At 36.3% G+C, this 27,869-nt stretch overlaps 1 protein-coding gene across 1 annotated transcript; it reads left to right on the top strand.

Moving 5' to 3' along the window:
* Positions 1–12,421: 12,421 nt before the first annotated feature.
* Positions 12,422–21,790, top strand: LOC132554083 (potassium voltage-gated channel protein Shaw-like). Its single transcript, XM_060218381.1, has 3 exons — positions 12,422–12,833; positions 18,355–18,832; positions 19,288–21,790. Exons 2-3 carry the CDS (start codon positions 18,374–18,376, stop codon positions 20,119–20,121), a joined length of 1,293 nt encoding a protein of 430 aa, XP_060074364.1. The 5' UTR covers positions 12,422–12,833; positions 18,355–18,373; the 3' UTR covers positions 20,122–21,790.
* Positions 21,791–27,869: the final 6,079 nt, after the last annotated feature.

Below are 27,869 nucleotides of genomic sequence, written 5' to 3'. Positions count from 1 at the left end.
AACTTAATCAATCCAAGTAAGTAACGTTACATACACTGAGTATGATATATACAGCCTATATATTCTGAAAGTCAGCCTTCAAGTTGGCATTTTCAAAATGTCCATGAACATAACATAATTTTAAGATTATTAATGATACATAAAGCTGGGTAAATTTGATAGTTTCCTACAAAGGATCCCGATAAATAGAGTTTATATAATATTAGAAGAAAAATTTAACTTCATCTTCAAAAATTACAAAAAGGAGGAATGTGTATATGTAATTATGATTTTGGGAGAGAAAAAGTGGAAACCAGTCAAAACATTAACACCTTTGAAACTGTATTTACTGTGAGTTAAATAGATAGGAGGCAAAACACACACACACACACACACACACACACACACACACACACACACACACACACACACACACACACACACACACACAATATATATATATATATATACATTTCAATATTAGAACGTAATAGGGCACCCTGTTTGTAAATAGCCTAGATTTCGCGTGTCACCGATATTGTTTGTATACATTAGTTTTCAAAGTATTTCTTCGTCGTGTTTGTCAATATGCACAGTGTAATGGGATGCTCTATCGAATAAAAGCAGCCTGAGAATAGAACATATTTCTAAAATCGAGTATGTACACCGATCGGATTTATGTACAGTTTGATTTCGTTATCATACATAAGTGTAAACACTTGAGGCACTCCGTGATCTATGAGCGTTTCCTTGTAGGTTTACACTTTACACTATGACGACACATCTTTTCTTCAGCGAGTGTAGGCCACGCACGTGTTAACTCAAATGTACCTTACGTTGATATCGCTACATCTCGTATTTCGTCAAACTGTATTGCTATGCAGGTATTTTTAGCTAACAGCAAATACATCAACCAATCATATCTACTACACTACATTACCCGCGACTTCCGAATACTTTACATACAGCCTATACACTCTGCACGCTTGCCTTCCTCAGTACAGTTGACAGAAAATGTCCGCGACTTCCGAATACTTTACATACAGCCTATACACTCTGCACGCTTGCCTTCCTCAGTACAGTTGATAGAAAATGTCCGCGACTTCCGAATACTTTACATACAGCCTATACACTCTGCACGCTTGCCTTCCTCAGTACAGTTGACAGAAAATGTCCGCGACTTCCGAATACTTTACATACAGCCTATACACTCTGCACGCTTGCCTTCCTCAGTACAGTTGACAGAAAATGTCCGCGACTTCCGAATACTTTACATACAGCCTATACACTCTGCACGCTTGCCTTCCTCAGTACCGTTGACAGAAAATGTCCGTGACTTCCGAATACTTTACATACAGCCTATACACTCTGCACGCTTGCCTTCCTCAGTACAGTTGACAGAAAATGTCCGTGACTTCCGAATACTTTACATACAGCCTATACACTCTGCACGCTTGCCTTCCTCAGTACAGTTGACAGAAAATGTCCGTGACTTACCAATACTTTACATACAGCCTATACACTCTGCACGCTTGCCTTCCTCAGTACAGTTGACTGAAAATGTCCGTGACTTACGAATACTTTACATACAGCCTATACACTCTGCACGCTTGCCTTCCTCAGTACAGTTGACAGAAAATGTCCGTGACTTACGAATACTTTACATACAGCCTATACACTCTGCACGCTTGCCTTCCTCAGTACAGTTGACTGAAAATGTCCGTGACTTACGAATACTTTACATACAGCCTATACACTCTGCACGCTTGCCTTCCTCAGTACAGTTGACAGAAAATGTCCGTGACTTACGAATACTTTACATACAGCCTATACACTCTGCACGCTTGCCTTCCTCAGTACAGTTGACTGAAAATGTCCGTGACTTACGAATACTTTACATACAGCCTATACACTCTGCACGCTTGCCTTCCTCAGTACAGTTGACTGAAAATGTCCGTGACTTACGAATACTTTACATACAGCCTATACACTCTGCACGCTTGCCTTCCTCAGTACAGTTGACTGAAAATGTCCGTGACTTGAAGACTTGAGTAGTTGATATACTTATTACCTTATCAAAGGTACACAAAGCTGGGCTCATCTGATATTTTCCTCGAAATGCAGCCCCTACAGTAAAGTTTATCTTAAGTTTGAAGATATCATCAACTTCATCTTCCAAAATATTACAAAATTTACAAAGACGGAAATGTCGAAAAATTCCTAAACATACATTTGTAAGCAAGATTTTATGAAAAGCGTTAAAAACTTCATGCCTTCATATAATTCACATATATAGTTTTTCAATCGGAATGTCATTGTTCTAACCGAAATGTCCACTTTTCCATCGTAGTTCCATTTTAACTGAACCAATGAAAAATCAAATAAAAATCACCCAATAAAAATTTATGAAAATTATCACGAGACAAGAAGAGAAATATTTTGAGATTACGATGCATGAAGCTTGATATGAAATGACCTTTATTTCGTAAGTGAGTTAGAGTTATCTCCCTTGAAATTAAATTTAAAAAACTATATTATAAGGTAGAAATAAATCTATAAGACGCTATACAATACAACCAGACACTCTCTAACTTTGTCTTTTGAATTATAGTCTATTTAGATACACTGAAAAAGAAGTACTATACTATGTATAGATTTCAAAGTTTATTGATGTCAAAACATAATATATTTTATTTGCTCGTGAGAATATAATAATGATACTAAATAGAACAATATATCTTTATTCGCATCACTGACGACTCCTAGAAGGAAGGATGAAACACCTGGATAATTTAATTCATTATTTGGCTTAACTATCTCTAATTCTTAATTTGTATTTCAAATTGTACAAAAGACACCCAAGGAATAGCACATATTGATAATTTAGAGTTAGAGCCGAACAAGGAATTAAACTGCATCATACAGCTGTTTCGTCCTTCTAGGACTCGTCAGTGATAACATCATACAGGTGTTTCGTCCTTCTAGGACTCGTCAGTGATGTAACATCATACAGGTGTTTCGTCCTTCTAGGACTCGTCAGTGATGCTACATCATACAGGTGTTTCGTCCTTCTAGGACTCGTCAGTGATGTTACATCATACAGGTGTTTCGTCCTTCTAGGACTCGTCAGTGGTGCCACATCATACAGCTGTTTCGTCCTTCTAGGACTCGTCAGTGATGTTACATCATACAGGTGTTTCGTCCTTCTAGGACTCGTCAGTGATGCTACATCATACAGCTGTTTCGTCCTTCTAGGACTCGTCAGTGATGCTACATCATACAGCTGTTTCGTCCTTCTAGGACTCGTCAGTGATGCCAAGGGCCTAAAATTTCAAGCCTGGAAGGGGACTGAGGTAAATCCATACAGCGCTTATCGAATGAGATGAAGTTCAAATCTAGTAAAGGATGTGATATTGTTGAAGATACTATGGAACGACCTTTACGCCCACCACTAAAAACAAGAAAATACGATCATCTCGACGTAATCAAATTCTAGTCTAATGAATATCCAAAAACAAATAAGAAAAGAAAAAATGAGATTGTGAATAAGAATTTAAACTTTATATACTTGCCGAACCATTTATGCTAACCACTAGGAAACTTGTAGAAATCTCTAAAGCCCGAGAACCGCTAAAACTCAATATATTTAACAAAACATCAAAATGCATTCACGAATCCCAATCTTTTACCCTCTGAGTAGTGGAAAATTGTTAAATATATTTCCGAAACATTCTCAATACTCCACCATTTAAAGTCAACATCATATCTATCGTCTGTTCTTTTGATAAAGTATGGCATCTCATTGCTTACTCTGTTTCTAACTATACCGTGTTTGGGGAGCAGGAATAAGGAATGGAATATTTGTTCTGACCTACAAAAAATACCAGATTAGATGAGATAATCCGTAAAATAATACATCCTTGATAACATTAATGATCATGTTATTTAATGAATTCATATCATCATTCATTTGTTTTAAAAACATATACTACCACATGCTTAAGTAAAAATAACGAAATTTTTAAAGTCATCTTCTAAACATTGGTTAAACACTTGATACATAAGGAGATACACCACACAATATCAGTCCAGATGTTATCCTGGCGATTCCACTGTCTGTCACAGTCTATATATAAAGAATGAAATGATACATAATCGTGATGTAGCGGAGGAAACTGGATCTGTATTCTGTGATATTAAAGTATGTGATCGTGTTTGGTATCCTGGTGAACTGTTTAGTTGGAAATGTATGGTTTTAAAGGCGACTGCTTAATTGTTTTGAAAATTATTTAACAGACTGTGAGTAAAGAGTTTTAATTGGAGGGTGGTTTTCAGCTTATAGCTACGAACAATACAGATGCCCCAGTTTTTAATTTTCTGTCCTTTCTTATCATTACCTATATCCGTTATATATATATAATTGAATACATTGTCATGGAAAACGCACACTCGGACATTACATCTTGCTTTAAAGTGATATAAATTAATGTACAGCTTCTTATGATCCGGAAAATATAACTATATGATCTAAAAATAGAATAGGAAATTGAATCCTTCCTAAAGAGAATCCCCGAATTTTAATAAAACATTCCAAATCGAACCAGTATCCAATGTACCAAATAACAAGCAACTCGGTATACTTTTGTTTGAGGATGAAAAATGGTAACACCATGTTAATAACGGTTATTCTAACATTGTATTGACAAAAATGTCAAAGGGAGTAAACAACACAGCCCATATTGGTATTTTCCCAGGAGAAGTGAACAGTATATAAAACACACACATAACATTCACAGAGTTACACAGTGTATATTTAAGACATATATTTGGTCTAGGGGAACCAACTCCATTTTATACTGAACTTGATTGCAATAAATTGTTATAAAGAATGCCCTCACCTAGTGCAACGAAACAACAAGTAAACAAAACAAAGTTTTTACTTGATAAACATTTCATAATATTGTAGAGGGAAAAATATAGAGTTGTTTCCAAATAAGGGAAAACGTCATAAATACCCTATTAACAACACTAAACCTTGACCCAAGGTGGAGAAATTCAAAACACCAGGAATGCTGAATTTCCGTAATAATTTTCAATTTAGTTAATTATGCATATATTGGTAAATACGTCAGTTAAATTAACCATTATGTAACCTTTTGGTATCATTAGTATACTTGATTGAAGTATCAAAAGTTCTCTTATCTTGATTAATTGTGCAAACCTGACAGCAATGAAAAATAGACTAAGTCATGAAGGGTGTGAGAGACTGAACGAGATAAAGTTTAGAATTGACATACCTGTGACCATCAAAGAAAACAGGATGAGCTTATTCCATCGGTATTACACGTGCACGTGAAGAGTATTCACGAGGATGGCCTCAACGTAATAAAAGGAGTTAGATGAGATATACATTCTTGATCCAATTTTTAAAAAAGTGACACCAGTAGTGTTATAGAGTGAATAGCATTAAATGTATGCCCAGTTGTTTAATTCTGAAAATATATTTTGAGGGGAAAACTACCACTATAGCTAACAGCTAAAAAAAGGGACTTCATTAATGGCTCTATCGCTTCTGAGCTAATCATTCAATTCGTCTTGGTGATCAGAAATAGATAAATACGGGCTAAAAGGTAGTCAGGTGATTTCTTGTGAAATCGTCTCTACATTATTATTATTTTGTGTGTTCCTTCTCCCGTCTTCTAAGACACCCCATCCCAGCCCAGAATATAATTGTCCATGCGAGGAACCTCTTCTTTAGCCCCTTGTTATCATTGTTGATAGATTCTGAGAGGCAGTTTTACCCCACACAACTTCAGTAGTATACGTTCTAAAAGTGTCCTTATATAGAGAGTTTATAATATAACGGGGAATATGTTATGAATATGATTTTTCAAAAGTTTCAAAATATTCGTACTTTGGTTTCACTACCAAGATGCTTGAGAGAATAAGAAACTGAAACTAGTTAAATACTGAAGAGATGTGGATCATATAGAGTTGTCGTCTACAAAAACGTTAACACAACTGCTAGTATACAAATCATTTAGCTGAAACATGAGGTCACTGAAATGAGTCTCATTTTTAGTGGTTGTGTTATAAGGTGAATGTGATCGTGTAGTCATCGGAACGTCACACTCTAATCTTCTACTGGTTGTGTTATAAGATGAAGGTGACCGTGTAGTCGCTGAAACATCCCACTCTAACCTTCTACTGGTTGTGTTATAAGATGAAGGTGACCCGTGTAGTCATCGAAACGTCACACTCTAACCTTCTACTGGTTGTGTTATAAGATGAAGGTGACCGTGTAGTCACTGAAACATCACACTATAACCTTCTACTGGTTGTGTTATAAGATGAAGTTGACCGTATAGTCATCGAAACGTCACACTCTAATCTTCTACTGGTTGTGTTATAAGATGAAGGTGATCCTGTAGTCATCGAAACATCACACTCTAACCTTCTACTGGTTGTGTTATAAGATGAAGGTGACCGTATAGTCACTGAAACATCGCACTCTAACCTTCTACTGGTTGTGTTATAAGATGAAGGTGACCGTGTAGTCATCGAAACGTCTTACTCTAGCCTTCTACTGGTTGTGTTATAAGATGAAGGTGACCGTATAGTCACTGAAACATCACACTCTAACCTTCTACTGGTTGTGTTATAAGATGAAGGTGACCGTGTAGTCACTGAAACATCACACTCTAACCTTCTACTGGTTGTGTTATAAGATGAAGTTGACCGTATAGTCATCGAAACGTCACACTCTAACCTTCTACTGGTTGTGTTATAAGATGAAGGTGACCGTGTAGACACTGAAACATCCCACTCTAACCTTCTACTGGTTGTGTTATAAGATGAAGGTGACCGTGTAGTCATAGAAACATCACACTCTAACCTTTTACTGGTTGTGTTATAAGATGAAGGTGACTATAGTCATCGAAACGTCACAATCTAATCTTCTACTGGTTGCGTTATAAGAAGAAGGTGACTATAGATCGTTTATTCTATAAATGAATCTGTAACGTATTTTATCATGAAATTCCATAACTTTGCTGCTTCTAAAGGTTTTTCGATAAATAAATAATATGATGTTGATCAATATCACTACGCAATAAATGATATTTTGACAGGTTGTAAAATTGATGGTACACATACCCTGTTTTCAAGTGGTTTTCCCATCCTTCAGAATTACTCAATTGGCAACTTCAATTCAAGAGAGTTTTAACGAAAAGGAACATAAGAGTGTAAATATGACGAGTCGATTGGATCTAAGTCATCTGATTGAAGATATGGAGAACATGTAGATATATTTAGTGATTGTCGTAGAAATTTGGCATGGCTTGATCTGCCCTTAAGTGTATTAGTCAGGGGAATGTTGTACTGAGGGTTTTTTTCCTGTGTGACACCGGAGATGAGGATCATGCATTTAGGAGTGATCACTGATGTACCAGTGGTACGAAGATTGATCAAATTCAATGGCCACAGGGACATATTAATGTAAGAAACGCACTTGTGTAATCCTTTCTGACCTGCCAAATGCAATTGGTCATAGAGACAATTTTTAGGGATCTGGTCGATATTTATAAAATCAGAGTCGGTTCATCTCTTAAATGATATTGATAAAACGTTGTTTTAAGTAAAGTGCTTCTTCAACTTTCATTTTCCAAACAGATGACGTTGTTTAGATTTCAGTCGAGACGATTAGGTATCAAGGCATTTGATTCACTCCAGATATCACTAGGGATGAGGGGTAGATATAAATAGATACATGTCAGCCATACTATGTACAGACATATGTACCGGGCAGTCATACGTGTCAGAAATACTATGTACAGACATATATACCGGGCAGTCATACGTGACAGCCATACTATGTACAGACATATATACCGGGCAGTCATACGTGTCAGCCATACTATGTACAGATATATGTACCGGGCAGTCATACGTGTCACCCATACTATGTACAGACATATGTACCGGGCAGTCATACGTGTCAGTCATACTATGTACAGACATATATACCGGGCAGTCATACGTGACAGCCATACTATGTAAAGACATATGTACCGGGCAGTCATACGTGTCAGCCATACTATGTACAGACATATATACCGGGCAGTCATACGTGTCAGCCATACTATGTACAGACATATATACCGGGCAGTCATACGTATCAGCCATACTATGTACAGACATATGTACCGGGCAGTCATACGTGACAGTCATACTATGTACAGACATATATACCGGGCAGTCATACGTGTCAGAAATACTATGTACAGACATATATACCGGGCAGTCATACGTGTCAGCCATACTATGTACAGACATATGTACCGGGCAGTCATACGTGTCAGCCATACTATGTACAGACATATGTACCGGGCAGTCATACGTGTCAGCCATACTATGTACAGACATATATACCGGGCAGTCATACGTGTCAGCCATACTATGTACAGACATATGTACCGGGCAGTCATACGTGTCAGCCATACTATGTACAGACATATATACCGGGCAGTCATACGTGACAGCCATACTATGTACAGACATATGTACCGGGCAGTCATACGTGACAGTCATACTATGTACAGACATATATACCGGGCAGTCATACGTGTCAGAAATACTATGTACAGACACATATACCGGGCAGTTAGACGTGTCAGCCATACTATGTACATACATATATAAATGTATGTACCGGGCAGACATACGTGTCAGTCATACTATATACAGACATATGTACCGGGCAGTCATACGTGTCAGCCATACTATGTACATACATATATACCGGGCAGTCATACGTATCAGCCATACTATGTACAGACATATGTACCGGGCAGTCATACGTGTCAGAAATACTATGTATAGACATATATACCGGGCAGTCATACGTGACAGCCATACTCTGTACAGACATATACCGGGCAGTCATACGTGACAGCCATACTATGTACAGACATATATACCGGGCAGTCATACGTGTCAGCCATACTATGTACATACATATGTACCGGGCAGTCATACGTGTCACCCATACTATGTACAGACATATGTACCGGGCAGTCATACGTGTCAGCCATACTATGTACAGACACATATACCGGGCAGTTAGACGTGTCAGCCATACTATGTACATACATATATAAATGTATGTACCGGGCAGACATACGTGTCAGCCATACTATGTACAGACATATGTACCGGGCAGTCATACGTGTCAGCCATACTATGTACATACATATGTACCGGGCAGTCATACGTGTCAGCCATACTATGTACAGACATATATACCGGGCAGTCATACGTGACAGCCATACTATGTACAGACATATGTACCGGGCAGTCATGCGTGTCAGCCATACTTTGTACAGACATATATAAATGTACTGGTGAATTTACTATAGATTCTACTATGTACAGACATATGTACCGGGCAGTCATACGTGTCAGAAATACTATGTATAGACATATATACCGGGCAGTCATACGTGACAGCCATACTCTGTACAGACATATATACCGGGCAGTCATACGTGTCAGCCTTACTATGTACAGACATATGTACCGGGCAGTTATACGTGACAGCCATACTATCTTCAGACATATATACCGGTCAGTAATACGTGTTAGCCATACTATGTACAGACATATGTACTGGGCAGTCATACGTGTCAGCCATACTATGTACAGACACATATACCGGGCAGTCATACGTGACAGCCATACTATGTACAGACATATATACCGGGCAGTCATACGTGTCACCCATACTATGTACAGACACATATACCGGGCAGTTAGACGTGTCAGCCATACTATGTACATACATATATAAATGTATGTACCGGGCAGACATACGTGTCAGCCATACTATGTACAGACATATGTACCGGGCAGTCATACGTGTCAGCCATACTATGTACATACATATGTACCGGGCAGTCATACGTGTCAGCCATACTATGTACAGACATATATACCGGGCAGTCATACGTGACAGCCATACTATGTACAGACATATATACCGGGCAGTCATACGTGTCAGCCATACTATGTACAGACATATATACCGGGCAGTCATACGTACAGACATATATACCGGGCAGTCATACGTGTCAGAAATACTATGTACAGACATATATACCGGGCAGTCATACGTGACAGCCATACTATGTACAGACATATATACCGGGCAGTCATACGTGACAGCCATACTATGTACAGACATATATACCGGGCAGTCATACGTGTCAGCCATACTATGTACAGACATATATACCGGGCAGTCATACGTGTCAGCCATACTATGTACAGACACATATACCGGGCAGTTAGACGTGTCAGCCATACTATGTACATATATATATAAATGTATGTACCGGGCAGACATACGTGTCAGCCATACTATGTACAGACATATGTACCGGGCAGTCATACGTGTCAGCCATACTATGTACATACATATGTACCGGGCAGTCATACGTGTCAGCCATACTATGTACAGACATATATACCGGGCAGTCATACGTGACAGCCATACTATGTACAGACATATGTACCGGGCAGTCATGCGTGTCAGCCATACTTTGTACAGACATATATAAATGTACTGGTGAATTTACTATAGATTCTACTGGTTATAACTAAATATTTGATGTGTACGTCTTACTGAGGAAAGTGATGGTTATGTGGTGTTTTTAAAGCAGCAGATTAGGTGCCAATCTCTCCAGACTAAGACAAATCTTTAATCACGGGGAAGATAACTTAACTAACACATGTTTTCTTATCAATTTCCAACGTAGTCCGTACGACGTAATCTGTAAGAGGATAGACACTGAATACTCAGTATGATGTACCTACATTATCATGTATCCTTCCGGTTATCTCCGAGCTACATGTCAGCTTAGAGCCGGAAACAATGTCGTAAGAGTGAGGACTATATAGGATGTAAGTTGACAACTGAAAGAGTGTTTTTCTTAAGTCCTAACGGGTTTCAGCGTGAGGATTCAAGATTCAAGTGGCTCCGAAGGTTAGCACTGATATAGCTCTATAGATAGGCATCATACAAGTTATGTATACATCGATAAATAATTATGTATAATATTTAAAAACAACAATTGATTGATTGATTGATTACTTAGTACTGATATAGAGTGAGTGAGTGAGAGAGCGAGTGAGTGAGTGAGAGAGAGAGAGAGAGAGAGGGAGAGAGAGAGAGAGAGGGGGTGGGTGGGTGAGTGAGAGAGAGAGAGAGAGAGAGAGAGAGAGAGAGAGAGAGAGAGAGAGAGAGAGAGAGAGGGGTGGGTGAGTGAGTGAGTGAGAGAGAGAGAGAGAGAGAGAGAGAGAGAGAGAGAGAGAGAGAGAGAGAGAGAGGGAGAGAGAGAGTGAGTGAGTGAGTGAGTGAGAGAGAGAGAGAGAGAGAGAGAGAGAGAGAGAGAGAGAGAGAGAGAGAGAGAGAGAGAGAGAGAGAGAGAGAGAGAGAGAGAGAGAGAGAGAGAGAGAGAGAGGGGGTGTGGGTGAGTGAGTGAGTGAGAGACAGAGAGAGAGACAGAGAGAGAGAGAGGAGAGAGAGAGAGAGAGAGAGAGAGAGAGAGAGAGAGAGGGGTGGGAGAGAGAGAGAGAGAGAGAGAGAGAGAGAGAGAGAGAGAGAGAGAGGGGGTGGGTGGGTGAGTGAGTGAGTGAGTGAGTGAGTGGCAGGGGTGGCTGGGGTTGGTGGGTGAGTTATGGGTTTCATTTTTATTGAGAATTATGTACACAATATCTTATTCTGTGGCGGGAGTCCGATCCGATCGTATCCGATTTACAAATGCAGATTTGGGTGTCATTGTCCACTTCGATTGTATGGAAGTAAAACGTTGACGCTTTCTTTCGATTCCGATTCGAATTGGAATTGTCTTTTCTTTTATCTTTTTATTATTTTATTATTTTAAATTTCAGACAATGAACGATATGCCCACATTTTGAACACGGAAATCTTTGTCGTTCAACCCTCCAGTACTTTCGTTTTAACTAGTATATATATATAAAAAAATGATGGTATATATTACATAATAAGACTTTGGCATCAGTACGTTCTTGTGATGTATCCTATGTAATAATGTATGCCTTGACAAAGGGGCGTATTTACGGACACATTTGTACTTGTTCGTAATGTCTCTATTACGTCATAGACCTCTATTATCTCTATATATTACGTACACTCCAGACCAGTTTCCCTCTCCAATACTACGTGTAATGTGTCTCCAGATTATTCACAGGAGAGGATATAATCGTTTAAATCCGAGTCAGTAACAATTTAGTATTCCCCAGCGTTTTAGTCAATAGAAATCATCCGGTTGTGGTACCGGCTACTTAGTCTGTCGCGAACACCGAATCAAGTGGACTGGAAAACAGAAAGATGTGCAGGACTTCACACACTCCAGCGCAACATTAAATCTGTTCAAGTAGAAATAATATATACATTTTTGTAATAGTTGGAGTTGGCATGCGTGAAAATGTCTATAGGTAGACGTACATACCGGCATTTTGTACTGGGATGACCCGGCGTATTTTGTCTTACACTGTACGCACGAGATGTAATTACATTGTCTCGTGTATACAGGACTTTGCATTTCGGTGGTTGAATTGATCAGTTGTGTGCGTGTTACAAAGTCTGGGCCATTGTAGACCGCTGTGTACGTACACAGACATGGTTTGACTGTACGTAATTCGCTGTAGATATAGGGATAATAACTACCCTAGGGAGATTTATATACCACATGTGGAACCTGTGTCCGTACACACAGTGGCTAGGAGGAAAGTGTTACAGCGATGGATTTGTGTGTTAGGACGATATAAACAAGGTAAGCGTGCACAATAGTATACCATGTTCGTCCGTATTTCCCTTGTCCCCATCACCAGATAGTCCGACTGTGATATTAATACACAACATGTATCTGCCTAACTTTTCCCTGTCCCCATCACCAGATATTTCGACTGTGAATTGTAATACACAACATCTAACAGTCTAAATTCCCTCTGTCCTTATCACCTGATATTTCAACAGTGAGATGATAGTACACAGCATCTAGCTGTCTAGATGCTGGTGTTTTGGACATAGTTGGTTTAGTAAGTAGACTGCAGATTGATGTAGCCTTTCACATACTCAAGTCTCCAATTTTATAAGTTAGACATGGTATAGTGTTAACAGCCTCCGAATTGGGGTTACTGTTCGGTATATAAAACCCGTAGTCTGACAGGTAACAGTGCCATGATGGTTAAGTAGCGTACGGAGTCGCTATCCGCCTGCTGGGAGAGATTTATTGAAACAATAGTGATAACAGACCTGGCGGTTTGCTTCCGCCTGTAATAATACTACACTGGTATCTGGGTTTTCCTGCCTTTAGAACTGTGCTCACGTGCATATGGTATCCTATCTATACTAACGATAGTCACCCATGTGTACAATGATTGTCTGGTTTAGGATTTTAAAAAAAATATTTGTAGAAAATATAGCAGAGCACTTGTACCGGCTATATTTCATAACAGCCATTTTAAAACAAAGATCTTTACATTTCAAAGTGGATCATTCAGAATGGTTCATGTCTGTTTTCAGTATTGAGTATGAAACCTAGGACCAATTTACACAATCTAATTGTGACACGGTTAAATACCCTAAACTTGGAACGTGTGTTATTAGATAGGATCATTTGAGAAAAAAGACGTCTTTATATTTGTAGTCCGATTTTTAAAATTGAATATGAAACCAGATTAATGTGAATCTTTTTCAGAGGAAGCAGCATCAATATTCTGGAGCTCATTTTTTCAACATTAGATGCGAAATTAGAATGTTGAACTGAATCACTCGTAACACAAAATGTCAACAGAGACACGCGATCTATATCTGATATTACCGATTCCGTTTTCAGTGAAGGATATTAACACTGGAATTGATCGATAGTTAACAAACACGCTTGATTATAATCTGGAAATTATCCACAATGAATGTGAACAGGAAGAAGCTTTACGCTAAAGTGACAAAGCTGTTGTCTCACTTTAAACGTTGACTGTTGACCATAATTGGAAATGTGTCTTTTTTGTCACAGTTTCTTCTGAATATTTTTCATTTATTAACTCACTGACAAGACCCCGAAGCCGAACGCTTCCTCGATACTCCAACGGTTACGATCACTTTTGCTCTTTGAACCCCTGAAACATGACATGGCAAAATAGAAGATAGAAACGAAGTCATTTTATTGGTACAAAGAAGAAAAAAACTGACCAATAACAGGCTGATACGCTCCATTTAAAGATTACAAATGAGCAACATCGAGATTCGTTTGATGTACATCAAAGGTTTTAACTAGTCTTCTCGTCTAGCCCACAAGGTGTCGTACACGGGACCTTCATTTTCTCCATGACATGTTCCAAGGGTGCAGACAGAGGAAGTGATCATACGCCTGGAGTATCGAGGATGAGACGAATGCAGACTGTAGGCTTACCCCAAGAGGACATATGATATAAAAAGAAATGATGATAACAAATAGATAAATTTGGAAACATAAACTTATGTCCTGTCACACATGACGTCATATGATAATATTGTTTGTGTACGTAACATTATGTCCTGTCACACATGACGTCATATGATAATATTATTTGTGTACATAACATTATGTCCTCTCACACATGACGTCATATGATAATATTGATAATATTGTTTGTGTACGTAACATTATGTCCTGTCACACATGACGTCATATGATAATATTGTTTGTGTACGTAACATTATGTCCTGTCACACATGACGTCATATGATAATATTGTTTGTGTACGTAACATTATGTCCTGTCACACATGACGTCATATGATAATATTATTTGTGTACATAACATTATGTCCTGTCACACATGACGTCATATGATAATATTGTTTGTGTACGTAACATTATGTCCTGTCACACATGACGTCATATGATAATATTATTTGTGTACATAACATTATGTCCTCTCACACATGACGTCATATGATAATATTGTTTGTGTACGTAACATTATGTCCTGTCACACATGACGTCATATGATAATATTGTTTGTGTACGTAACATTATGTCCTGTCACACATGACGTCATATGATAATATTGTTTGTGTACGTAACATTATGTCCTGTCACACATGACGTCATATGATAATATTATTTGTGTACGTAAACCTATGTCCTGAAACACATGGCGTCATATGTCACTAGTGTTGGTGTACGTAAATGCATTTTCTGTCACATGACGTCACATGTTACTCCTCGTTGATTACGTAAATGTATGTCCTGTTACACATGTTACTGCTGTTAACATAAATGTGCTGTCAAAGAATTTAAAACATGACTATGTACAGACGGCTTTATTTTCAAAGTGACAAAGGAGTCATTAACATATTGAACTATCAGGGTCTGATGACAACCAACAGAACTCACTATAATTGTCCGGTAGACTATGAGGTGATAGATTGAATTGTCACCTTTGTCCAACTTTTTATTACTTTTTATGTCGCTCAGTGTCATTCAAGTTTCAGTGCTAGCATACTGCTATCGAGCAAATAAACGTCGTTGAAATATTTAATAATGATGGAAACATGACAATGCTTTCTAACATACTGCATTAGTTTCAAGTATGATAATTAAGCGAAAAGGCCCTTCAGGCCTCTTGTTCGACTCTAATAAGAATGGTGTCATTTCTAGACCCAAACATTATACCGATATTGACAATTGAAATAGATTTACTTGATCATGTTTTCAATCACGCCTAAAGCTGGCCATGTATATCGACGTGGTTGTGCACAATGATGTTCACAACAAAATCAATTAAATAAGCGGTTATCTGAGAGAGAATCTACCGAGCCTATACAATTCCGACAGCAGAAATAATCTATACCATTCTTTGATATACACGTTTTTACACATAAAAACGTGTTTGATATATTTTGCACAGTCACCAAAACCTTGGTCTGTGTTTGAAGTTAAACATGGTGAACTAGATTGTTTAGTTACATGACGACAACACTAGGTAATCAGACGTGCAGCAACCACAACAGGGACCTGGCACTTCCAACCCTGACTCCGAATTGTGTACTTTCCTATAGCCCAATGATTGATTCCGTGCTGTGTGTAATTCCGAATGGCCCAATGATTGATTCCGTGTTGTGTATAATTCCGAATGGCCCAATGATTGATTCCGTGTTGTGTATATTATCTATATATGGCCCAATGATTGATTCCGTGTTGTGTGTAATTCCGAATGGCCCAATGATTGATTCCGTGTTGTGTATATTTCCCTATGGCCCAATGATTGATTCCGTGTTGTGTGTAATTCCGAATGGCCCAATGATTGATTCCGTGTTGTGTGTAATTCCGAATGGCCCAATGATTGATTCCGTGTTGTGTGTAATTCCGAATGGCCCAATGATTGATTCCGTGTTGTGTATATTTCCCTATGGCCCTATGATTGATTCCATGTTGTGTGTAATTCGGAATGGCCCAATGATTGATTCCGTGTTGTGTATATTAACTATATATGGCCAAATGATTGATTCCGTGTTGTGTATAATTCCGAATGGCCCAATGATTGATTCCGTGTTGTGTGTAATTCCGAATGGCCCAATGATTGATTCCGTGTTGTGTGTAATTCCGAATGGCCCAATGATTGATTCCGTGTTGTGTATATTAACTATATATGGCCCAATGATTGATTCCGTGTTGTGTGTAATTCCGAATGGCCCAATGATTGATTCCGTGTTGTGTGTAATTCCGAATGGCCCAATGATTGATTCCGTGTTGTGTATATTTCCCTATGGCCCAATGATTGATTCCGTGTTGTGTGTAATTCGGAATGGCCCAATGATTGATTCCGTGTTGTGTATATTAACTATATATGGCCCAATGATTGATTCCGTGTTGTGTGTAATTCCGAATGACCCAATGATTGATTCCGTGTTGTGTGTAATTCCGAATGGCCCAATGATTGATTCCGTGTTGTGTATATTAACTATACATGGCCCAATGATTGATTCCGTGTTGTGTGTAATTCCGAATGGCCCAATGATTGATTCCGTGTTGTGTGTAACTCCGAATGACCCAATGATTGATTCCGTGTTGTGTGTAATTCCGAATGACCCAATGATTGATTCCGTGTTGTGTATATTTCCCTATGGCCCAATGATTGATTCCGTGTTGTGTGTAATTCCGAATGGCCCAATGATTGATTCCGTGTTGTGTGTAATTCCGAATGGCCCAATGATTGATTCCGTGTTGTGTATATTAACTATATATGGCCCAATGATTGATTCCGTGTTGTGTGTAATTCCGAATGGCCCAATGATTGATTCCGTGTTGTGTGTAATTCCGAATGGCCCAATGATTGATTCCGTGTTGTGTTTATTTCCTGTGTCAAGCGGTTGATTCCGTAATAAATATATTTTCCCGTGGTCTAACGTTTGACTTGATGTGGTGTGTAATATTCCTTTTGCCTAGGTGTTATGTATTAATTCTATGGTCTAGAAGCTTATTTACCATTTCAGATGATAGGATTCCACAGCCGCACGTTTGTATTTGTCAAATTGATTTTCCTACGTGTTTTCTGCTACATAGACATACACTTAGAGTATAATATGTGTATATTGCAGACAACTCCGATGAAATCACTTGTGACCAGCATGCTATTATGTGGTGACGAAAGTGTGGCGGTGGGATCATTGCACGACAAGCTTTTTAGTTTGTGTGTTGGTTCCGTTGTTGAATACCTTATTCTCATTTGAAAACGTGACATTACTTACTCGGATTGACCAAGATTTTACATGGCGGGAATCTTCGATGAAGCAGAAGACACTTCTGATTATGATTATTGTGACATATAGGTATTTTAGTCCACTATCATCAGATGTTGGGCTATTCAAATCGCCTTAGGTCCGTGGTCCGTCCGTCCGTAAACATTTTTTGTTATCGCTGTTTCTTGAGAGCTACAGCATAGATCTTTCTCAAATTTCATCGTTAGGTTTCCCTTGATCCCTTGTTGTGTCCTTTTGATTTTAGATCTGGTCAGAAAAATACAATGGCTTCCAGGCGACCATCTTTGATTTGACAGTTAAAGATTATCATCACTATTTTTGCAGAGGAATTTTCAGATTGCTTATATTTAGAAGCAAAAACAAAGAAGGGAAGAGAAAACAAGGGAAAGGATCCAACTTTCAAAGAACAAATAAAGATCAACAACGGTGGGCGCCAAGATCCCTCTGGGATTTCTGTTTTTTCAATTGTTTATGTTTGTTTTTTTGTTTGTTTGTTTGTTTGTTTTGAATTTAGATCAAATGCAATGCCATTATGTGTCTCTTCTTCAGATCAGACGTATGACACAGTATGGCTGGAAAAGTGTATTTCGACGTCGGCGGCACCAGGTTTACTACCACTTGGGACACGTTACAGAAGGTCCCGGGTTCGAAACTCGACAAGTTGTATGAACTTCATGAACAGCAGACGAAACCATCCGGAAAAGTAGAATACTTCTTCGATAGAAATCCTACAGTGTTTGGTTGCATACTTGACTATCACCGCACTGGGGATTTACACCTACCGGATAATGTTTGCGCAAGTCAAATCCGCCAGGAATTGGAATTCTGGGATATCTCTCCCCATGCAGTGTCGAGTTGCTGTTGGAAGATACTGTACAGTGACGAGGGGCTCGAAAAGACATTGAAACTGCTGGATAAAGAAATCCCAGTGTTCAGCACAGGGAAGAAATTCATTCAGAAAACGGAGGGAATTTCTTCTTTGATTAGAGATTTAATGGAATACCCCACATCCTCCATGTTGGCGAAGGTAATGTGTAGTAAACTGATCAGGTTACAGCGGGTACAATATTGGCTTCATTAAAAATAAAATAGCTTTAAAAATCAGCAAATTCATTATTGATTATTACTTTTTATAGCTTTGAAATTAATTCATTCAAATAGCAGCACGATCCAGAATACACAAATGTCCTTGACGTATTTTTAGATATATGTACATTATAAAATTCATTTTTATTATATATTGAATTATGACACTATTTCACCTTCCCATCTAGACTGGCATTTTGTGTGATTGATTTTGGTTACTCTCATAGGCTTCAGAATTTGGCCCTTAGCATCATTGACGAGTAATAGCAGAGCAAAACAGCTGTATGATGCAGTTTAATACATCATTTTGCTCTAATCCTCGAATTCCAAGTATGATGTGAATTAGAAATGTAGATTGACTTATTAATACAACTTATAACAATTTTATCGTTACAGGCATATGCAGCGTTCTACTTGACAATGGTTGTATTCTCCGTCATATGTGACGCTCTTGTCAGATCGCAAGATTATAAGGTATCATTTCAAAATGGCAGCGTTTCCGGTTCCGCTTCAGGTGCTCACCTGATGCCGTCTCTGTCGACCATCCCTTGTGCCGGTCTAGTAATAGAGGTACTGACCAACGCTGTATTTACTGTCGATGTAGTGGTACGATTTGCAGTGTCCGCCCCCAGGATTGATTTCCTCAAGAGTTTTATCAACATTTTGGATTTGTTGGCGCTGTTAGGCTTCTGGATTCTCGTGTTTACGGCACTGTTCTCGCCATTTTTTACCCCCGGAAGTGAAACAGACGCCCTCATGGTTGGTAATGTCCTGATGACGTTGAGATTCGTTAGGCTTTATCGACTTGCTAAGATCAACAGAGGACTAATGTTGGTCCTTCTTGCCTTGGAGAGAAGCAAAATGACAATTTTATTGCTTTTTGTTATTATGGTAATCAATTCGTGTATTTTTGGAGGAATTGTTTACTGTCTGGAGGACCTGAAGTTTACAAATGTGTTCCGAGCTTTCTATTGGGCGATTATCACCATGACAACTGTTGGGTATGGCGATTTTTACCCAAGCACTACAGGTGGACGGATAGTCGCCAGTATATGCGCTATGGCGGGGTTGTTTCTGTTGGCCATGCCAATAGGTATCATTTCCAAGAACTACTCATACTTATATACCAGATTAACCCACAGGGAACATCACAGTAAAGAAAAACGGAAATGCCGGAAAACCATAAAATTTAGCACCCTAGCTAACGGCGTCACCAGTTCAATGTCTTAAATTATAAGTGGAGAAAAGAAAACCTCTCCCTCTAAAACATTCTACAATAAGATGCTGTGATTATATCTTTTCTATATCGGTTCGTTATGTTTCCTGTCAGAGGATGGATAGGACGGTCTTGAGGGAGAGGGTTGTATTTTTTATGTGTAGTGAATACAGTGGTATCCTTGAACGAGGATTTGGATTCATAACACCTAATATAGACAGGAAAGTGAGAAATAGGTGGGAAATCGACAGTTTGTAAAAAACAATGTAAATCACTTATACAATTACCTTCCATATTACACACAAAGATCAATAATCATGTGTACCTTTTAATTATTCAATATATAATATACTTAGCTGCAGCCTTCTTACGTCTCTGATGAACTGCTGTGGTAATGTCTGTATCCTAGACAGTGCAATGTATAATGGAAGATCACACGTCAGACTCGTACAATGATTACTAATTACGAAGCACTGACAAGAAGTTTTAACACGCTGTCTGCAAGGTGCTTGTCTGTCTCGGAAACATTTTATAACCTATATGCAGTGATAAGTATTGTATGACAGCTGTACTAAAACGAGAGTTTAAGTATGAAATTCTTGACTAGGGAGATGGAGAGGGACATGAAAAACTACGACCTACATGTATATTTTTCACCGTTCGCTTCTATAAACCAGGAAGAATATTCACTCGGGCGTCTGTCTGTAATGTTGTACAAGTCAGTTTAAAGTACAGAAATGTCAAAAGTTCATACCGGAAAAAATATTTTACGGAACGGATGTTCGGTATAACGCACTTAAGATCTTAGTGTTTATAAGGAGAAGAGTAGAGTGAAGACTAAATCGCTGTAAGTGGCCTAGATAGGTCCTTTCTTTTCTCTGACTTCCCAAACCCATGATAAGACCACCACTACCAGCCAACCAATATCTAAGATTATATCGACTACAAGCTGTATTAAAGGATTGAAACCAAATTATCAGATTTAAAGTTGCTAAATTTCCACGTTTAAATAAGAAAACAGACTATTTAAATCGACTTTATTTCATCCTATTTTTTAACGTTTATTACTGGCCAAACGATAAAAGTGGTGATTTGTGATATCTGTAAGAAATTGCTGAGTGATGTCTGGAAGTAAAAGACACGAAACGATAAATGACTTTCAAAAAATCTAGAAAGTTCTTTTAATGCATTGTTAGGACTTGTATGGCATACTTAAAACTTCGTGGTCCTAACAGTACATATTGTCATTGGCACTTGTTTAAATCTTGCTCATAAAATCTTATTAACCATTTCAAGTACATATGGATTAAAAGATAAAAAAAAACCAGTCGAACTTCCTTATCTAGAAGTCAACAGGACCATGGGAAAACTTTTCCGAGAATCCGATAACAGTAAGTACGAATATTTGGTGTGAAGTTTTGCCGGACGGACGGAATGCTTCGACTTAAACGGGGTATTCGTGTTATACAATTTGGAGATAACGGATATGACAGTAATCAGAATTTAAGAGAAAATAGACGGTTTTACAGTATATTGAGAAAGTATACTTAAGTATTTTATAGTAACGTTACTGCTCTCTGTGATACAGTTTAATTAAATGTGCCCTTAAGATATATATATAACCATATTATTATACAAGCTTATTATTGTTAAACTCTTTGTTCATATATAGTACATCATCAAATCGTGTTACATTCTATGTACAATGTTTTATTTGCAGTTATGCTTGTATATTTAGTAAATTTACTATATTTGTCATAAGTGCGTTTGTTTTTATTTTATACCATATATGTTGTAAACCTATCTCTGATAAGACGATATATTTACCTTGTGAACATATTTCTGATATAAGAAGATATATTTACCTTGTACACATATTTCTGATATAAGATATATTTATCTTGCAAACATATTTCAGATATAAGACTATATATTTACCGTGTTAACATATTTCTGATATAAGACGATATATTACCTTGTAAACATATTTCTGATATAAGAAGATATATTTTACCTTGTAAACAAATTTCTGATATAAGGCGATATATTACCTTGTAAACATATTTCTGATATAAGACGACACGTTACCTTGTAAACATATTTCTGATATAAGAAGATATATTTACCTTGTACACATATTTCTGATATAAGATATATTTATCTTGCAAACATATTTCAGATATAAGGCGATATATTTACCGTGAAAACATATTTCTGATATAAGACGATATATTTACCTAGTAAACATATTTCTGATATAAGACGACACGTTACCTTGTAAACATATTTCTGATATAAGATGTATTTACCTTGTAAACATATTTCTGATATAAGACGACACGTTACCTTGTAAACATATTTCTGATATAAGATATATTTACCTTGTAAACATATTTCAGATATAAGACGACACGTTACCTTGTAAACATATTTCTGATATAAGACGATATATTTACCTTGTAAACATATTTCTGATATAAGAAGATATATTTACCTTGTAAACATATATCTGATATAAGACGATATATTTACCTTGTAAACATATTTCTGATATAAGGCGATATATTTACCGTGTAAACATATTTCTGATATAAGACTATATATTTACCTTGTAAACATATTTCAGATATAAGACGACACGTTACCTTGTAAACATATTTCTGATATAAGATGTATTTACCCTGTAAACATATTTCAGATATAAGACAACACGTTACCTTGTAAACATATTTCAGATATAAGACAACACGTTACCTTGTGAACATATTTCTGATATAAGACAACACGTTACCTTGTAAACATATTTCTGATATAAGAAGATATATTTACCTTGTAAACAAATTTCTGATATAAGGCGATATATTTACCTTGTAAACATATTTCTGATATAAGACGACACGTTACCTTGTGAACATATTTCTGATATAAGAAGATATATTTACCTTGTAAACATATTTCTGATATAAGACGATATATTTACTTTGTAAACATATTTCTGATATAAGACGATATATTTACCTTGTAAACATATTTCTGATATAAGAAGATATATTTACCTTGTAAACATATTTCTGATATAAAACAACACGTTACCTTGTAAACATATTTCTGATATAAGGCGATATATTTACCGTGTAAACATATTTCTGATATAAGAAGATATATTTACCTTGTAAACATATTTCTGATATAAGACAACACGTTACCTTGTAAACATATTTCTGATATAAGACGACACGTTACCTTGTAAACATATTTCTGATATAAGACAACACGTTACCTTGTAAACATATTTCTGATATAAGGCGATATATTTACCGTGTAAACATATTTCTGATATAAGACGATATATTTACCTTGTAAACATATTTCTGATATAAGATATATTTACCGTGTAAACATATTTCTGATATAAGACGATATATTTACCTACATATTTCTTGTAAACATATTTCTGTACAAGATATATATTTACCTTGTAAACATATTTCTGATATACATATTTCTGATATAAGATATTTCTGATATAAGACGACACGTTACCTTGTAAACATATTTCTGATATAAGACAACACGTTACCTTGTAAACATATTTCTGATATAAGACAACACGTTACCTTGTAAACATATTTCTGATATAAGACAACACGTTACCTTGTAAACATATTTCTGATATAAGACAACACGTTACCTTGTAAACATATTTCTGATATAAGACTATATATTTACCTTGTAAACATATTTCTGATATAAGACAACACGATATATTTACTTTGTAAACATATTTCTGATATAAGACATATATTTACTGTAAATATATTTCTGATATAAGATATATTTACCTTGTAAACATATTTCTGATATAAGACAACACGTTACCTTGTAAACATATTTCTGATATAAGACGATATATTTACCGTGTAAACATATTTCTGATATAAGACAACACGTTACCTTGTAAACATATTTCTGATATAAGACGATATATTTACAGTGTAAACATATTTCTGATATAAGAAGATATATTTACTTTGTAAATATATTTCTGATATAAGACGATATATTTAGTGTTAACATATTTCTGATATAAGACAACACGTTACCTTGTAAACATATTTCTGATAAAAGACGATATATTTACCGTGTAAACATATTTCTGATATAAGGCGATATATTTACCGTGTAAACATATTTCTGATATAAGACAACACGTTACCTTGTAAACATATTTCTGATATAAGACGATATATTTACCGTGTAAACATATTTCTGATATAAGACAACACGTTACCTTGTAAACATATTTCTGATATAAGACAACACGTTACCTTGTAAACATATTTCTATAAGATATATTTACAGTGTAAACATATTTCTGATATAAGACGATATATTTACCGTGTAAACATATTTATGATATAAGACAACACGTTACCTTGTAAACATATTTCTGATATAAGACAACACGTTACCTTGTAAACATATTTCTGATATAAGACAACACGTTACCTTGTAAACATATTTCTGATATAAGATATAAGACAACACGTTACCTTGTAAACATATTTCTGATATAAGACATATATTTACCGTGTATATTTATGATTACCTTGTAAACATATTTCTGATATAAGATATATTTACACGTGTAAACATATTTCTGATATAAGACGATATATTTACATTGTAAACATATTTCTATAAGATATATTTACAGTGTAAACATATTTCTGATATAAGACGATATATTTACATTGTAAACATATTTCTGATATAAGACGATATATTTACCGTGTAAACATATTTATGATATAAGACAACACGTTACCTTGTAAACATATTTCTGATATAAGACGATATATTTACCGTGTAAACATATTTCTGATATAAGACATATATTCTGATATATATAAGAAGATATATTTACCTTGTAAACATATTTCTGATATAAGACGATATATTTACCTTGTAAACATATTTCTGATATAAGACGACACGTGTTTTAAGTTTGACGTCAGCTGCTGAGATCTATTCCGGAAGTTCTAAAATAACGAACCTACTACAACAGATAAAATAAAAATAACGAAGTTGATGTAAGCAGGGTTGCTACTTAAACGTTGAATATGTCGGTAAGTGAAATTGAAGGGATGAAGCTCTTCGATAAATTCACATTCCTATAAAAACAAATAAGCCATTTGCAATGCTTATGCTGATCTTTTGTTTTTAATTCAATGAAGATATTGTTTTCTTGTTTTCAATATCAATAGGGAAATTGATTTTTTCCTACAACGAAATTAGCATGGACTGCTTTCCATCAAGATGTATGGAAAGCGTAATTATTTTTATTTCTCCGTTGTGAATTTTCCATTTCTGGATATCAACAGACGGCCTTCCGCAACCAATGGTGTATACATGCCGCAGTGACCTGCTCCCATTATCGTAATTTTCCAGCGAGTAATCGTTATTTGACAGACAAACTTGTAACACGAGGTTTCAAAAGATGAAGTTGGATAAAATTATGTAGAAGTTTTACGGTCGTCCTAGTGATCTCAGTGAGAAATATTCTATCTCTTTGTGCGACATAAAGCTGGGCTATTTGACGCTCGTTAGCTTGTCTGTTGATTACATTGTTTTATACTTTATTTTCATTTGAGAACATGTCATCACTTACTTTGATTGACCAAGATTTACATAGTAAGGGTTGTCGATGAAACAGATTTTTTTTCTCTTCCGGAACACCCATTACAAACTCAACCTAAACATTATCCTGTCTGTTCACGGACGACTAGCCCAGCAAATAAATGCTTGATTGATGTATAATACTAACAATGGATAACCAGTTATGTTGTCTTCCATCTGATTGAACTCTGTGCTGTCCGAGGATGATAGAACACATTCTACAGTAGAACTGATCTATAGTCAGGATACGGGCGACACAACTATACTTATCGATATGTGACTATTCCTAGATCTTAACAGACATTTTACTACTGTCACTGTTTCGTTGATTCGTGGGTTTGTACATGTTTTATATACGTTATATATAACATGATAACAAGTAGAAAGGTAATCACGTCCCTATAGTATACTTGTTACCTTCCACATTTAATCTCCACATTTAATACTGCTTTAAATAGTGTGATGGTCATTGTTTTAATTTTAAACTGCAAACCTTTTGTACGGCAGTTTATAGAATTCCCTCAGTTGCCTCATATGTTTCAAAATTTAGGTCCTTTCCATCACAAGGACGGAAGAGCTTTATCATGCAGCTTAAATCACAAATCTACGTTGTCTACTTCCACTTATGTTTTTAAGGAAATCACTGTTCACTGGTTTATGAAATGTATTATCTGTCCGAGCCACGTCTGTCACTGTTATATCAGACTCTTCCTTATAACATGTGACCAGACTTGATATCCAGTAGTATATTTTAAGTTTTCCTGGTTAGACATTTTCTTAATTATGCACACGTCTGTTACTGATGACTCGATATCGTTCACAGCTCCGTCCTAGTTTTTTCCCCTGTGTAATATCCATATTTTACAAATGTTTCACAATGTCAATAGCTAGATTTGCCCTATATATAATTGTGTAATATGAAGTTGGGCGTATTCCATGCTCGTTTGTATATCTGGTGGTTCCGTTGTTGTTGACCTTGTTCTAGTTTAAGAACCTGATATTACGTAATTGAACTGACCAATATTTACATGGCCGTGACGTTGATGAAGCAAAATACGACCACACTTCCGGAACATTTGGTCTTATCATTCTTGTTCCGTGAAAATAATGTTTTTGCTCATATTTTGTCTTCATTCATCGAATTTGATTTTGATTGAAGATTACGTTGATATGTCAGTATTGTGTTGTTTTCCTCAGTTTTGAGGATAAGGAAAATAATACGTAGCTGGTAATGATATTACATTTTTCTATTAAAGACAGTATACTACAATACAAATTTCAATATTGCAATGTATCATACCAACTTTCTTTAACTTACGCACATGTTTGTTCTACAAAAATCGTTTACATATACTAAAATACAATATATCGTGATATCTTGTAATATAATTTCGAACATTGCAATATGAAAAGTGTTTACATTACCTACCAATATTAACACGGTTCTAATGGCGTGATTTATGTGTTTTGGAAATCACATCTGAACAAATAGATAGCGTGCAGCGCATTTGTCTATTTTGAATTTCAATATAGATTTTTTACATCTCGTGTATTGCTCTTAAATGTTAAGGCTCAGACTTGGATAAGGAATTGGTTAAACAATGTCGAATTTGTTATGTGAGTTTTCATGGTAACTTCATGTATACAATGTTTGTATCTTATACATGTACATGATTCTGTATCAAAATAACTTCATAGATAAGTTTTATTTTTCTTTCAGACAAGCACAACTGGTTTCAGGATGGGAGATAACTCAAACATAGATGCATCTCTTGTTATATTCTTCTTCTGTATGTTGTTAAAAAATGATTTTTCTAGACAATAATATTCATATTGATTCGGAAGAATACATTTAAAGAACTTACTGAATGAAATCTGTATGTACTGTTTGTCTGTGAACTAAGTAGAGTATGGGTAAATATGTATTATATATGAGACTAGGAAATTTACTTATAAAGATGATATTGGTGAAAAATGTTTAAGACTGTTTAAAAAACATTTTTCTTTTCTCTGCTCTTACGTCTACTGATGTAAGAAAGTCTGAACAAAACACTTCATTACAAACACGTTACTAGTACCTTAA

Source organism: Ylistrum balloti, unplaced genomic scaffold (assembly GCF_031769215.1).
Source record: "Ylistrum balloti isolate Yb309-2 unplaced genomic scaffold, AGI_CSIRO_Ybal_v1 Utg370378, whole genome shotgun sequence".
Taxonomy (NCBI): domain Eukaryota; kingdom Metazoa; phylum Mollusca; class Bivalvia; order Pectinida; family Pectinidae; genus Ylistrum; species Ylistrum balloti.
The sequence above is the reverse complement of the archived record's forward strand: the minus strand, read 5'-3'. Positions and strand labels throughout refer to the sequence as shown.

What these genes read in the sequence shown, in the direction of transcription:
- LOC132554083 (XM_060218381.1), top strand. Translation starts at nt 18,374, where the DNA reads ATGGCTGGAAAAGTGTATTTCGACGTCGGCGGCACCAGGTTTACTACC. An exon ending in CATCCTCCATGTTGGCGAAG is followed by an intron (nt 18,833 to 19,287) that starts GTAATGTGTAGT and finishes TTATCGTTACAG; the next exon opens with GCATATGCAGCGTTCTACTT.